Source organism: Monodelphis domestica, chromosome 4, assembly GCF_027887165.1.
Source record: "Monodelphis domestica isolate mMonDom1 chromosome 4, mMonDom1.pri, whole genome shotgun sequence".
In the NCBI taxonomy this organism is placed as follows: domain Eukaryota; kingdom Metazoa; phylum Chordata; class Mammalia; order Didelphimorphia; family Didelphidae; genus Monodelphis; species Monodelphis domestica.
Window position 1 is genome coordinate 104,155,034 of NC_077230.1, and position 13,021 is coordinate 104,168,054.

The 13,021-nt window shown below is 38.1% G+C and overlaps 1 protein-coding gene across 1 annotated transcript in view; it reads left to right on the forward strand.

Annotated features, from left to right (window-relative positions):
* The window catches only part of CLSTN2 (calsyntenin 2), a 1,000,106-nt gene that overhangs the window by 832,357 nt on the left and 154,728 nt on the right, over window positions 1–13,021 (forward strand). The window contains exon 6 of the mRNA XM_007493952.3: window positions 2,155–2,340. Coding sequence (XP_007494014.2) covers window positions 2,155–2,340 — 186 coding nt within the window. The remainder of the gene's footprint in view (window positions 1–2,154; window positions 2,341–13,021) is intronic.

Here is a 13,021-nt window from a genome sequence, read left to right on the forward strand (position 1 = left end):
TTAAATGTCTGCTATGGGCTGAGGAAAGCCCAAAAAATAGCCCCAGCTCTCAAGGACCTCACAGTCTAATGGGGGAGACAGCATGAACAACTGCATAAACAAGATATTAGTAAAACATTAATGTTTTCTTCCACTGTAATTTTTGCCTACTGGCTAAAGTCAAGCATCTCAGGATACATAGCTATGCAAAGCTACTGAAATCATTGACGATCCATTTTTTTTAAACTGATTGATGTCTATGTTGTGACAAAACAAATCCTTTTCAGCAAACACTCAAAGATCCCTATAGGATACACTGCTTCAAAACAATCTTCTGATTGTTAACAGAAAAGGATTTGTTTTTTTTAACTTTGATGGTATGGTATTGACATTAACCAGTGTATTTGACCAGAGTTTTCATGCCTATCAATGTTGTCTTTTGTAACGCTGAAGCTATTTTAAATCTTAAATGAAAAAATTTCCTTTGCTCTTTCTTTTTCCCAAGTCTTACTGCATTTCTCCCAGTTCTTCTTGTGTCACTCTTTATAATTCATTCCATTAACATACCGTAGACATGAACATTTCTCTGTATATCAGTCTTTTCTCGTGGTCAGTAACCTCCTTGTGATATAACCAAAGTAGTAGAATCTCTGATACCAACAATTTAGCAACTTTTTGTTGACTTCTTTGCTAGCAGGCGCTGCCAGCTTTGATTTAGTGTGCCCCTCTTCCTACTAAACCTACCTTCTAAAACGTTCCCTCAGCTTTTATTCTCCTTGATAACTTGATATGGGTAAGATGATCTTTTAAGATTGTTTCAATCTGTGTTTTCTTATTATTAATAATCTTAAACCTTTTCAAAAAGTTGTTGAGAGCTTATTTGACAACTCACTGTTCATATATTTTTATCACTTGTCTCTTGGTAATGGCTAGGAGTCTTCAAAATTGATGTCAATTCTTTGTAGATTTTAGATGGCAGGCTTTTATCAGATGTATTTAATATAAAATTGTTTCCCAAATCAATGTCCTTTCTTCTGATTTTTCATTTGGTTTTTAAAGCACTTTAGGGAACAACTCCTACACATTTGGCCAGATATAGCAATATATTCAATTCTGTACTTAAGTTGCTTTCTCATTGAAAGACCCAAGTCTTGTGATATAAATGGATGCTCTAATACATGGCCCATCTACCTCATAGATGGGAATGAGCATGCACAGGTTAGTATCTCTGAAATTCTTTGAGCTTCTGAGAAGAAACCTGCTACTAAAATGCTAGAGGAAGAGAGGAAAGAGAACAAGAAACATTTGAAAATGGACTGGAATATAGCTTTATTATGTACATACGCCTTACCTAGGAACAGAGTCCTTTGGGATCATGCCATCTCCCTTCCACACAACCAGGGGAAAAGGAAATCATTGTCTCCTTTTCATCTGACTTAGCTACCCATTGGAGCCAGACATCACTGGCAACTAAGGGGAGAAGAAGGAAAAGAGGAAAGAAGGCACTTACTGCCTTGTCTCCTTTGTGTGGGGAGGCTCGGTTTCTCCTCAGAAATAATAAATCAGAGAATGAGCTGATTATTGGTCTTCCCTAATTACCTGTCTGGACTTTGAACATCAAAGAATGTGAGACCAAGATGGAACATCTGTTTGGACTCTTATTCTAAAGTGTTCTGAGCCATTCATCTTTAATGATCCCAGGACCTGTATGAAAAGAAAAAGAGATGGCACAGATATAACAGGATGAATCTCACTATTTCTGATTAAGGAATTAGGACAGTATCTCTTTAACCTACAGTCAAAATTGGCTAAAAATACTAAGCTGTGGGGCACCCTGGTGATGAAGCTCTCAGCTGAGTCCTGGTGGCATGACAAGTGCTAAAACTCATACTTGAGGAATCTAGTGGCATTCACACCAATTGAGTGAGAACCAAGTTAATTTATAAGTTTAGTGGTTAAATCCTAGAATCAGAGGTCATCCAAAATGTTATAGATCATCCTGGTTGCTTCTCTCTCGTTTTAACCCAGATACAGTTTTGGCATGTGTGGACTAAACACACCTCATGGGTTTTAAAAAGTGGAAATCTAGTTAAATCAACTGTGTTGAGACAAGTTCAAAATATTAATTCTGAATCCAATCATCCTTTTCCCCCTTCCTCTTCCTTTTTTCTTCAGATTGGGCCAAGAGAATCGAGTACAAGCCTGGTTCAGGGAGTATGCCCCTATTTCCCAGCATCCACCTGGAAACTTGTGATGGGCCTGTTTCTTCGATCCAGATAACCACAGAACTACAGACTAATTACATTGGAAAGGGATGTGATCGAGAGACATACTCCGAAAAATCTCTTCAGAAGTTATGTGGTAGGTTCTTCCTCTTCATTTTTCCCAAAATTAACTTTTCTAAAGTATAAATATTTTAATAAAAATACTTTATCAGACTTTTCAAGTATGTTCCATCATGAGAAACAATTAGAACAGTGAAACCCAGCTTTGAAGATGATTACAGATGCAGAATCATTTGGTCTACTCTATAAGAGAAGGCAAATAAAGGAAAGGTGGTATAGTAGGAAGATCACTAGGATTAGGCAACTCAAAACTTCAATTTTAGGCCTGTGTATGTCACTAGATTGGTGTAGGACTTTGGTCAAGTCATGTCTGTAGCCACCAGTTTCCTTCTCTGGGAAATAAGGATGTTTGCCTAAATAACCTCTAAGAAGCCTTCCTATTTTAACATTTTATAATTGCATAAAAGTGAAAGCAGGGAACTAGCTCAGTAGTAACTCTAGTTCCTCAGAGTTGACAGCAGAGGAATTCCCTAAATCTCTGGAATTTTTGATATTTAATCATTTCAGTTACATCTGACTCTTTGTAACCTCCATTTGGAGTTTTCATAGCAAAAAAATGCTGGAGTGTTTTGTCATTTCCTTCTCGAGCTCATTTTATAGATGAGAAAACTGAGACAAATAAATTTAAGGGACTTGCCCAAGATCACAGAACTAGTAAATGTCTGAGGTCAGATTTGAACTCAATATTTCCTACCTCTCTGGGCTTGACACTCTTTTCATTGTACCACCTAGATTCCCTATAGCTCTGAAATGTACCTCCCCAATGTAAGGTGATGATGATGATGATGAACATTATAGAATGCTTTCAATTTTGTAAAAGACTTTAAAGACACTATTTCACTTAATTCTCACAACAACTCTGAGGTAAATGCAATTATTATCCCCATTTTCCAAGTGATAAAATGGAGACAGAGAGAAATTAGTTAAGTGACTTGTGGAGAATCTCGCAGCTAATAAACACCTGAAGTAAGATTGAAACTCAGATTTTCCTAAAAATGAATAATATGGAAATGGGTTTTGAGTGATAATATATGTTTAACCCAGTGGATTTGCTTGTCAAATGCAGGAGTGGGGGAGGGAAAGGGGGAAGGAGTCAACAAGAATCATGTAAACATGGACAAATTTAAAAATAAAATAAAAATTCAGTTTTTCCTGGCACCAAGTCCAGCACTATATCCACAACATAAGCAATTCCAAAGCCATATGCATTTGGTGAGAACCATATCCTTCACTTGCACAGCCATAGGCAGGAAAGCCAACTGTCCAAGTCAGAAGCCTACGAGTATGGAGACCCATGCATATGGAGTAAGAAGAATAACTACTTATAGCTATTACCTGCTTTGAAACCATTGGGCTTAGCCAGTAAGAACCTCCATTAGAGACCTTTTTGATGCTATTGATGTTATTATCTATCTTCATGTCTCAACATAGCAGAGACAGATTGTTAAAGACTAAAAGTTCCTGGGACAGGATTTCTGGGGCAAGAATATAGGAACAATGGAATTCTCTGCCCCACTAATTTAATTCCAACTGTGGGTAGCAGGAAGGCATTGGGATACTGGGCTGAGCTAGTTAAATTGCTAGAGATGGCAGACACTGCTAAGAACTGATCTCAACCTGGTTTTATCAGGCTTTTGTCTGAGATGTGGCTCTGAAGTTCAATCTACTTTTTCTCTCCATAAATGACATGTGGTGCAGAAAACAATGCTTTCACAAAATAAATCAAAAGGGGTATATCTCTTTCAATTATCTGCATGTTTCAAGCAAAAGAGGATGGGAGGCATTAAATTATTGGGAAAATTGTCTCCAATTCTCCACTTTCCTTTGTTGGCAGAAATGCAGCTTTAAGATCTTTGTTTTACTTCAAACAACTATTCTATTTCAATCCCTCTTAACCTGAAATGTCAAGGGGGGAAAGCCCACACTACCCTGAGTTATAGTTACTTTCAAACTTGCCCTACCTAAGAAGGAAATGATGGAATCAGCTTGTCACAGATCAGATGAGTCCCCAGAAATAAGCCAGTGCTTTGATTTTGAATGTTCTTGGAAGGAGATGAGGAGATACGGTAGTTGAGAAGGATTTCCAGGAGAAAGATGCTAAAACTCTATCAGGGCATGTTAGCACAGTTACATTTAATCTTTTGTCACCAACCTCTTTATCCTCATATGAAGGCTACTTAATTTGCTCTGGAAAAGAATTTCCTCAAGGAATAACCTTATGCAGTCATCGGAACAAATTCTTTGAAAAAAAGAAACTTGCATTTCTCTCCCAGTGACATGGAGGGCAGTGCTTACCTTGATCAGTTAAAGAGAACTAATTGGTGGAGGGGAGATTGTGTATGTGTCTGGTGTTCCTTGCAGTACAATTTTGCACCTTCTAATGAGGAATCTAATTTATGAATTACCATATGAGGTGGCTTGGGAGGTTAGGGAAGACAGGTGAAAAATGTATTTAAAATGCAAGGCTTTTGTTTTGCTTCATCTAGACTTTGTTTTCATAGATGTAGCTTCTGCTTTCACATCCAGGATAGAGGGGACAGTATATCACATTCAAAACTGGGTCATTCTGGTGGTTCCAAATCTCAATGGAGCCTGTTGGACTCAAGTAAAAATCGTTTCCTTGTTTTATATAGATAGGAATGCAATCTACTGCAAGGTTTTCCAATCGAGACACTTTTGTGACTCATTGGGGGAACCATGAGGAAATGCCTTTGTTGGATCATGGGATCCTGGATTTCCAAGCTCCCCTTGACCAATTGATGGGGGGTTTTAGATTCCTGTAATGAGAACTATAGTAAGAGGGAATATGTCATGGGAATCAGTGTACAGTGGTGAAAGGAGCACTGGATTGGATATCAGAAGACAAGTGTAAGTAGCTGCCCAGGTGCTTCCTAGTTTATGTGACCTAGTTATGTTGGCCAAGATTCCTCCTCCGTAAAATGAGAAGAAAAGACATGATGCTTCATAAAATCTCTTCTCTTACATTTTATCATAATAAATGAAGGTCATTAATATATTGTGTGTATGGTTGTATCTCCAGATCTTCGTATATGTCTCTGGACATATTTGTCTCGGTATATACGCCAATATGCACGTGTTATGTACCTATCTTTATCTTAATATGAGCACAATATTGCTGGATGTGTGCAGTGTGGTGAGCAAGTTAGCCAGAAAAGATTTGTATCTCTTTTTAGCCCCTGCGTTCCTCTTTTCCCACTAGTTTCTAAGTCCAATGATATGTTACAGACTGGAAAGTTTGCAAAATCTTCATCTTAAGCCACCTCGGTTAATGATAGCTATTGTCATCTGGAAAAAATCTGAGATTTGGCCTTTCTGGTGATAGGCTGTCTCTACTCCTGAGATCCCCTGATCCTACCCTTTCCCCTTTTCTGAAATCCGCTGCAGCAACAATCGAATGTGCTTTGAACCTTCTGAATTAGAACCTTTAAACTTCCCAGATAATTGGCACCTTGCTGCCTATGACAATAGAGATGAGAAGAGTCATTTGCTCTTAAGTGAGACTCTTCTGATTCCTATAAAATGCTTGGCCTTCTTCAGCATCCCTAAGCTACCCTAATACATGGAGTGAAGATGGACTATGAGGTCTGATTCATCTAAGTGGAGATAGCTGGCTGTCAAGTTGTTAGGCCCTGGAAGCAACCTCTCTATCATGAACTACTAACACTTGTCATGCCCTAAAAGCTAAGGCTCTATAATCCCTGATTTTATTCCTTCTCCCACCCACTTTAGAGGTATTTGTCCCAGTCCTAATACCAGAAGTCAGTGATTCCCTACTTTTGGAGGTGTCACCTGCCATCCTAGTTTGAGGAAAAATACTGTCCCAGAATTGTTCCCTTTTTTGATACCTTGGGTGTCTCCAATTAAGTTACATGTTCTTCTCTTCAATGTACCTAGTTAATGGACCTGGTGTATTTAGTACTGATGGGCTCGCCTGGTTCTATGAAGTCCTATCAAGTCCTAAAAGCATAAATAATGATGATGATGGAAGCAGTGTATCATCACAATCAGTCAATCAATCAACAAACAAAATTTATAAAGGGCCTTTACTTTAAAAAAAAATGTGCTAGTCCCTGGGCATACAAAGACAAAAATGAAGTTGTCCTCTCAAGAAAGTTACATTCTATAAAGGAAAACCACAGTACATTGCCCTGGATTTGGCATCAGAAGACTTAACATTCAAATCCTGGATCTTGATACCTGTATGACCTTGAGCAAGTCAATTGCCCTCTATATTCTTCCATTTCCTTATCTATAGACAAACAATCCAGACTAGGTGATGCCTAATATCCTTTTCATCTTAAAATCCTCTAATCCTATGATGTCACTTTCCAAATACTTTATAGATTATCCAAACAATCAGAACAAGTGATTCTGAGATTTCCATTTATTAAAAAATGGTTTTTGAGAGCCAGAAAATGAATGGAAAACCCTTATCAAACCTTTTCTATGGGATGGGCATCATACTAAATACTGAGTACACAAATAAAAGCAAGAAAAATAGCCCCTCCCCTCGAAGAGCTCACATTCTAATAGGGAAAGACATGGAATTATTAGGGGGGGGGGGCAGCATTAACAGAGTGTCACGGTTTGGAAATGTCCAGGAAGTGACTCAGTGACCTGATTTTTGGCAAAATAAGGTGAAAGCTCACCTATCAGATATTAGAGACCCGGGGCAAGAGTCTGGTAGAGAGGAAGAGGGCCCAAATTCAGGCAGCATTATTTGGAGATATCTGGGAAGAAAAAATGCCTGTGGGTGAGGAGAGAGAAAGAAACAGCCAGACAGAGACAGAGACAGACAGACAGACAGAGTCAGAGAGACAGAGACAGAGACAAGAGAAAGAGAACAAAAGACAAGAGCAAAAATGAAAGAAGATTGTAGATAGGAAGGGGCAAAGGATAAATACAGACAGAAATAGAGAGTAAATGAATGGATGATGGAATGAATATTGGAGAAGGAGGTGGGAAGCACATTCACAGAGGTAGCTTGCAAGGTTGTCTGCTTCCCTTTTTCAAATTGAGTGACTGGCTCTTGGTTGGAATATAAGGTAGATGAATGAAAGCAGGGAGATTCCCCATAGACTGTTAAACTCTTCTAGAACACATTTCCTCACTCCTCTCACAATATATTGGCCCAAAATCACAGTGGTAGACAGATAGTAAGTGATAAATAGGATATACCAATTGACATCCTGATTGGAGAAATGAGTGCATTCATTATCTATTACTTAGAGTAGTTTTGTATCCTTAGTGCTTAGCTCAGTGCCTGGGGAATAGTAAGCACATAATAAATGTTTATTGAATTGAATATCCCACCCCAAGAGAATGGGGCATGTTAAAAAGGCTCAGAAGACAGGCCTAACTATGTAAAGTGAATTGAGACATTTAAGAAGTTATCTACATAATTCAAGTACAAACCAGAGATTTTACTGAAATGAAATATCTTCTAGATCTAGTTTGGGCAATATTTTAATCTTCAGGTTCTAACTTAGAAGTTTTATTAAAGCTCTCAATACAACATAGACACCAAAAATTCAAATTCAGGGGCTAAAGGAGTGACTTTAGCTTGGTTTGTGTGTTAGTAGAAATCCATATTTAATAATTAGATTCATTTTGGAATTCAGCAAAGTAGTATAGTTCATTCTGTTATGTGGTTTACAATTTAGCTTGTGAGATATTAGCCTAAACACTTCTTCCTGAAACACCCAGGAGAGTAGGCTCCAAGCATTGTTGGTGGCTAGGTGTTTGCTTTGTTTTTCTCTTTTTTCAAAGATCTGTGATTTCATCTGTGTGAATACTCCCACAATCTTTGTAGATCATATCCTGTTCACAGTTGAGAGAATATTCTCCATGAGTTGTTGACTGAAAACACTTAATCACTTACTAGTCAACCCTCTGGCAATGAGCCTTTCCAAATCTAACTAGCCTAATCCTCAGATAACAGACATACATAGTCCATAGCAGAGCCCAGATGCTAAGTAGCACCTGTCTGAGTTTGTTCTCTGCTGATGTCACCTTTAGCTCTATGCTAAGATGAGGCCTCACAGTATAGGAGAGGAGAATTCTCTTGAATTCCCTGGATAATGCATCTGTTTACTTTACACATATAGATAGGAAATCATTAATAAAGCATAAACAAAGAAACAAGTGATGTCCTGTTTTTGTTGTTATTATTCTATATTGAAGGTTCAATTTAAATCCTATCTTATATGAAAATCTTTTCCCCAATCTCCCTCATTGCTAGTGCTTCCCATCTGTGACAGAGGGTTTGCACATAGGAAAAGTGCCAGGCTGAAGAGTTTTGTGGATCTGCTCACCGGGAATGTTGAGAAGACAGAAGATTCTGGCTGGGATTTCAGTTGGAGAACTCTCTCAACCTTGAGAAGCCTAGGAGGAGAGGTCTAGCCAAGCCTTTCTCCTGGGATATACCCATCTTTTTCCATCTCCTGGTGATTAGACAATCTCCCTAACCCCCCAATTCCCAAACTAAAAGGAATGTCTGAAGAAGACATTTTGAGCCTTTGTCAAAACTTTACCTCACAGCTCCTGGTGTCCTGGCTCTGAACTGTGGCCAAGAGGCCAACCCAGGGTCAGTCAACCTGACTGTCTCTCGGGGGGCTCAGGCTGCCAAAGCCTGAGTTCCCCCAACTCGAGGACGGAGGGAGGGAAAGGGGGTAGTTAAAGAAGAGACACTTTTCCCAATTTTCCTTTCCCATTCTTTCCTGCCAGCCATTTTTCTTTGTGTTACCCTAGTTGACTTAATTTATATTAAAGTGGTTATCCTTTCCCAAATTTAAATCAAGCGTGAGTGGAACAGCTTGAAAGGGGAGAGACATCTTCCTGAGAAGAAACCTTTTAGGCTCCAGTAGTGGAGGGGGACAAGAGTCAATCTGTGAGAGCAGCCACAGCTGAGGAGGGAAGGCTGAAGGGGGAAAATTCTTCCAAAGCCCCTCTCCTCTCTCTGAGTCAACCTTAAAACATGTCAGCTGTCTCTCCTGGAACCTGCTTTCTCTTTACCACCAACAAACCTCTCCATTACACATCTGAAATTTTCTCTCATTTATGCTCTGTGTGTAAATATATATAAATATAATACATATGCATATGTAGGCATATATGCACATATACATGTATATGCATATCTTATATGTACATAGTTATTAGAATGTTGTTTTCTCCATTAGAATGTAAATTTCTCAAGGGCAGGGACTATGTTTTTTTACTTTTTTTTGTATCCCTAGGACTCAGCACAATGCCTAGCACATAGCAGATGTTTAATAAATACTTGTTGATTGAAAGGAACATAGGATGTAGCTCATCTCTCTGGAGTCTTGAAACTCCTTGACTTTCGTTTCAGCATCCATGACAAGCTGAAAAGGCAGGCTCACATGCTTTGAATTTCCTTGAGAGAAGTTGCTCTGGCTCAGACGGGCTCTTTCACAGGGGGTGACCAATGGACCAAAGAAACTCACTAATTTACTGATTGGAGAAATAGACCCATCCATTATTTGTTATTTGAAAAGTCTTCTGCTGAATAGCCCCTGCTAACAATGGGAAATATTGTAAATGAGGGATATATAAATGATTATGAATACTATAAATTGTAAAGTCTACCTAAATATGCAAACTGAATAAGGGCATAAAAGAAATTAGCTGTATAATTAAAGACAAAACTAGGAACGTGGCCAAAATGAATTACTAAACCTTATGTGGTCATGGTAGGGAATGTATAGAACTCTGAAAATGTGAGTAGCAGTCATATTCTTATTTTAAAAGCTTAAGTTAATTTAATTCAGCTTAATAAGTATTTCTAAGCTTTACTCTATGCTGAACTCAATGGCAATCTTCCTGAAGTACCATTTTAACATGTTGCTTCCTTGTTCAAAGGCTTTTGATGGTTCCCCATTTCCTACCACATCAAATCTTAATTCCTTTTCTTAATTCTTAAGACTTTTTACAGTTACAGCCCAACCCACCTCTTCAATCGTATTTCCCATAGCCCTTTAGCATACACCTTTCATCCTGGTCCTCTCTCTGATATAATGAAAAAAATCACTAGATTTGAAGTAAGGAAACTGAGCTTTTATCTTGGCTCCAATACCTGTTTACTGTGAGTGACCCAGGGGTGTGCTAAGGTCAGCTTGAATCAGCTAAAGAGGGAAAATTGTAAAGTTTTCCTTATGAACATTTTACACCTCCCAACTTGGCAAATGCTACAAATCAGGGCTTGATTTATTATCTGGTTGATTTTCTAGACTTACAAAAGTGATGGAGAAAATGTTAATAATGAAGATTGCACTTAAAAATATATCAGGTATACAATTCCCCTCCTCACTCCCTGAAAACTGGTTGTTAAACATTTATCAGCATATCCCTAGCTGTGGCCATGGATTCTTTACCTTTCTGTATCTGTTCTCTCTTGTAAAGTGGTGATAAAAATACTTGCATAGAAAGCAATCCTTTTCATAATCGATTAAACTGTCTTGCATCCTGTTCTGGTTTTGAATGTATACTAATCTATCTAAGGAGAATACAAGTTCCTTTAGGGCAAGGATCACAATTAATCTTTATCATCCATAACATCAGGCATAGACCAAAGTATCAAAGAATGCAGCTGGCATTTGATAAATCTGAGTTGCTGAATTGAGAAGATATAGTTCTTGACCTTGAGCCTATACAAGAGAAGTTATTAAAAGGATCTAGGGTTCTCAGGTCTCTTGGATTCCCTACTCCACTGTTCTACTTCATTTTTTCATAGCTCTAATGTGACATACATGTGGATATGGAGCTCAGACTTTAGTGAGCAAAGTGGAGGGAACATTTTCATTCTTCTCACTTGTCTCTCTGTCCCTCCCCTCCCACCTAAAGTCATGTGTAGTGATTAAAAATGCAGAGAGAATGGGTTTCAGGTAAGGAAATCAATGTATTGATCAATCTAGCAACAATCAATAAATTAATTAATTGATGATCTCTCTTAGTGATCAAAGACAAAGAAATTCCACTGTGTGGATCATTAAATACAATTTTGGAAACTCAGTATTCAATCCTCCCCTAGACATCCCAAAATATCTCTAATTAATGAACAACCAGTGAGGAGGTAGTCCATCATTCTCTTAGTCCTTCCCCAGTTCCTTGATGATGGTGGAAAATCTCATGCCCCATTCTATGATCCCAACATCTAGCAGGAAGAATCAAGTTTTTTCCTGGTTAGGAGTAACTTTGTTTAATACTTTTCAATGCAAAATTCAAGTACTCTGTCTTGCTACTCATATCTATACCTGGTCTAAGTTGGCTTCTATTTCCCAAGCAAGAAAGAACCTATAATTTCACTTTTCTGTCACCCTAAGATGGAAGATACTCCAGGGTAGAACTTGCCTTGAATTTTCTAGGAACAAAGGAATGAGGAACGAGGTTAGAGGAATGAATCTGAGTCTCAATTTAAAACTAAGAAATAGAAAAAACTTAATATATTAGAAATAAATCTAATCTGCCTAGAACTAGTCCTAAGTGAACACAAGTTGTCCTGTAATTTGATCCATTTCATACCAATGGACTTAGAAGAAGTTTGAGTCTACTTTGTTCTAAAACTCCTTTCCTGGAAAAATTGTTGGCTCCCTGCAGGTCTACTATAGCCTCTCATCTCATAGAATGCATGTGCACACCTCATAGTATTTAGGACATTTTGGCAAAGAGCACTTATTAAGTGCTTAGCCTGTGCCAAGTACTGTACTAAATACTAAGAATACAAAGAAAGGGGAAAAATGCCCCCTGCCCTCAAGGAGCTCCTATTCAAATAAGAGAAATTACATGCAAAAACTCCTACAGAATATATACCAGGTAAATTATAGGCATTTATAAAATATATATGTGTTTGTGTATATATATGAATACACATAATTGAGAAGTCATCTCAGAGGGAAGGTGCTAGTCATGTGATGTGGAAGGTAGTGGGAGAGTGGCTTAAGAAAGGCCTCTTATAGAAGGTATTAGGACACCTTTGCAAAGACACAGAGATGGGGGATGATATACCATGTAGATTTCCTGTAATTCAAACATTTTCAGACATTTGACTCTTTGTGACCCCATTTGAGATTTTCTTGGCAAAGGTATTACCATTATCTTCTTCAGGTCTTTTTACAGATGAGGAAACTGAGGCAAACAGGGTTAACTTACCCAGGGTAACATAGCTAGTGCCTGAGGTCAGATCTGAATTTAAGTTCTCCTAAGTCTAAGTCTAAGGCTCCATCCCCATCCACTGTGCCTCCTATCTGCCCATGCCATGTATGAGAAACAACTAATAAGCCAGTTTGACTAAAATGAAGAGTAGATGAAATGGATTAATGTGCAATAAGACTGAAAAGTAGTCAGACATTGAAAGCTCTAAATGCCAATCTGAAGAATTTTTATATTTTATTCTAAAAGTCATAAAGAGCCACAGATGTTTCTTGGACAACAGAATAGCAGGGTCCAATCTGTTCTTTAGATTCCTCACTTTAGCAACTATGTCAAAGATTAGAGAGCAGAGAAATTGAAAGTTTCTAGCCCTAAGATCATAGGATTTAAAAGAATTTCACAGCAGCAGATAGGTAGCACAATAGGTACAGCACCAGTTCTGGAAACAGTATGGATTCTAGAACAGTAGATAAAGGTTTTGTTTTTTTTTTTAATCTTACAGATGG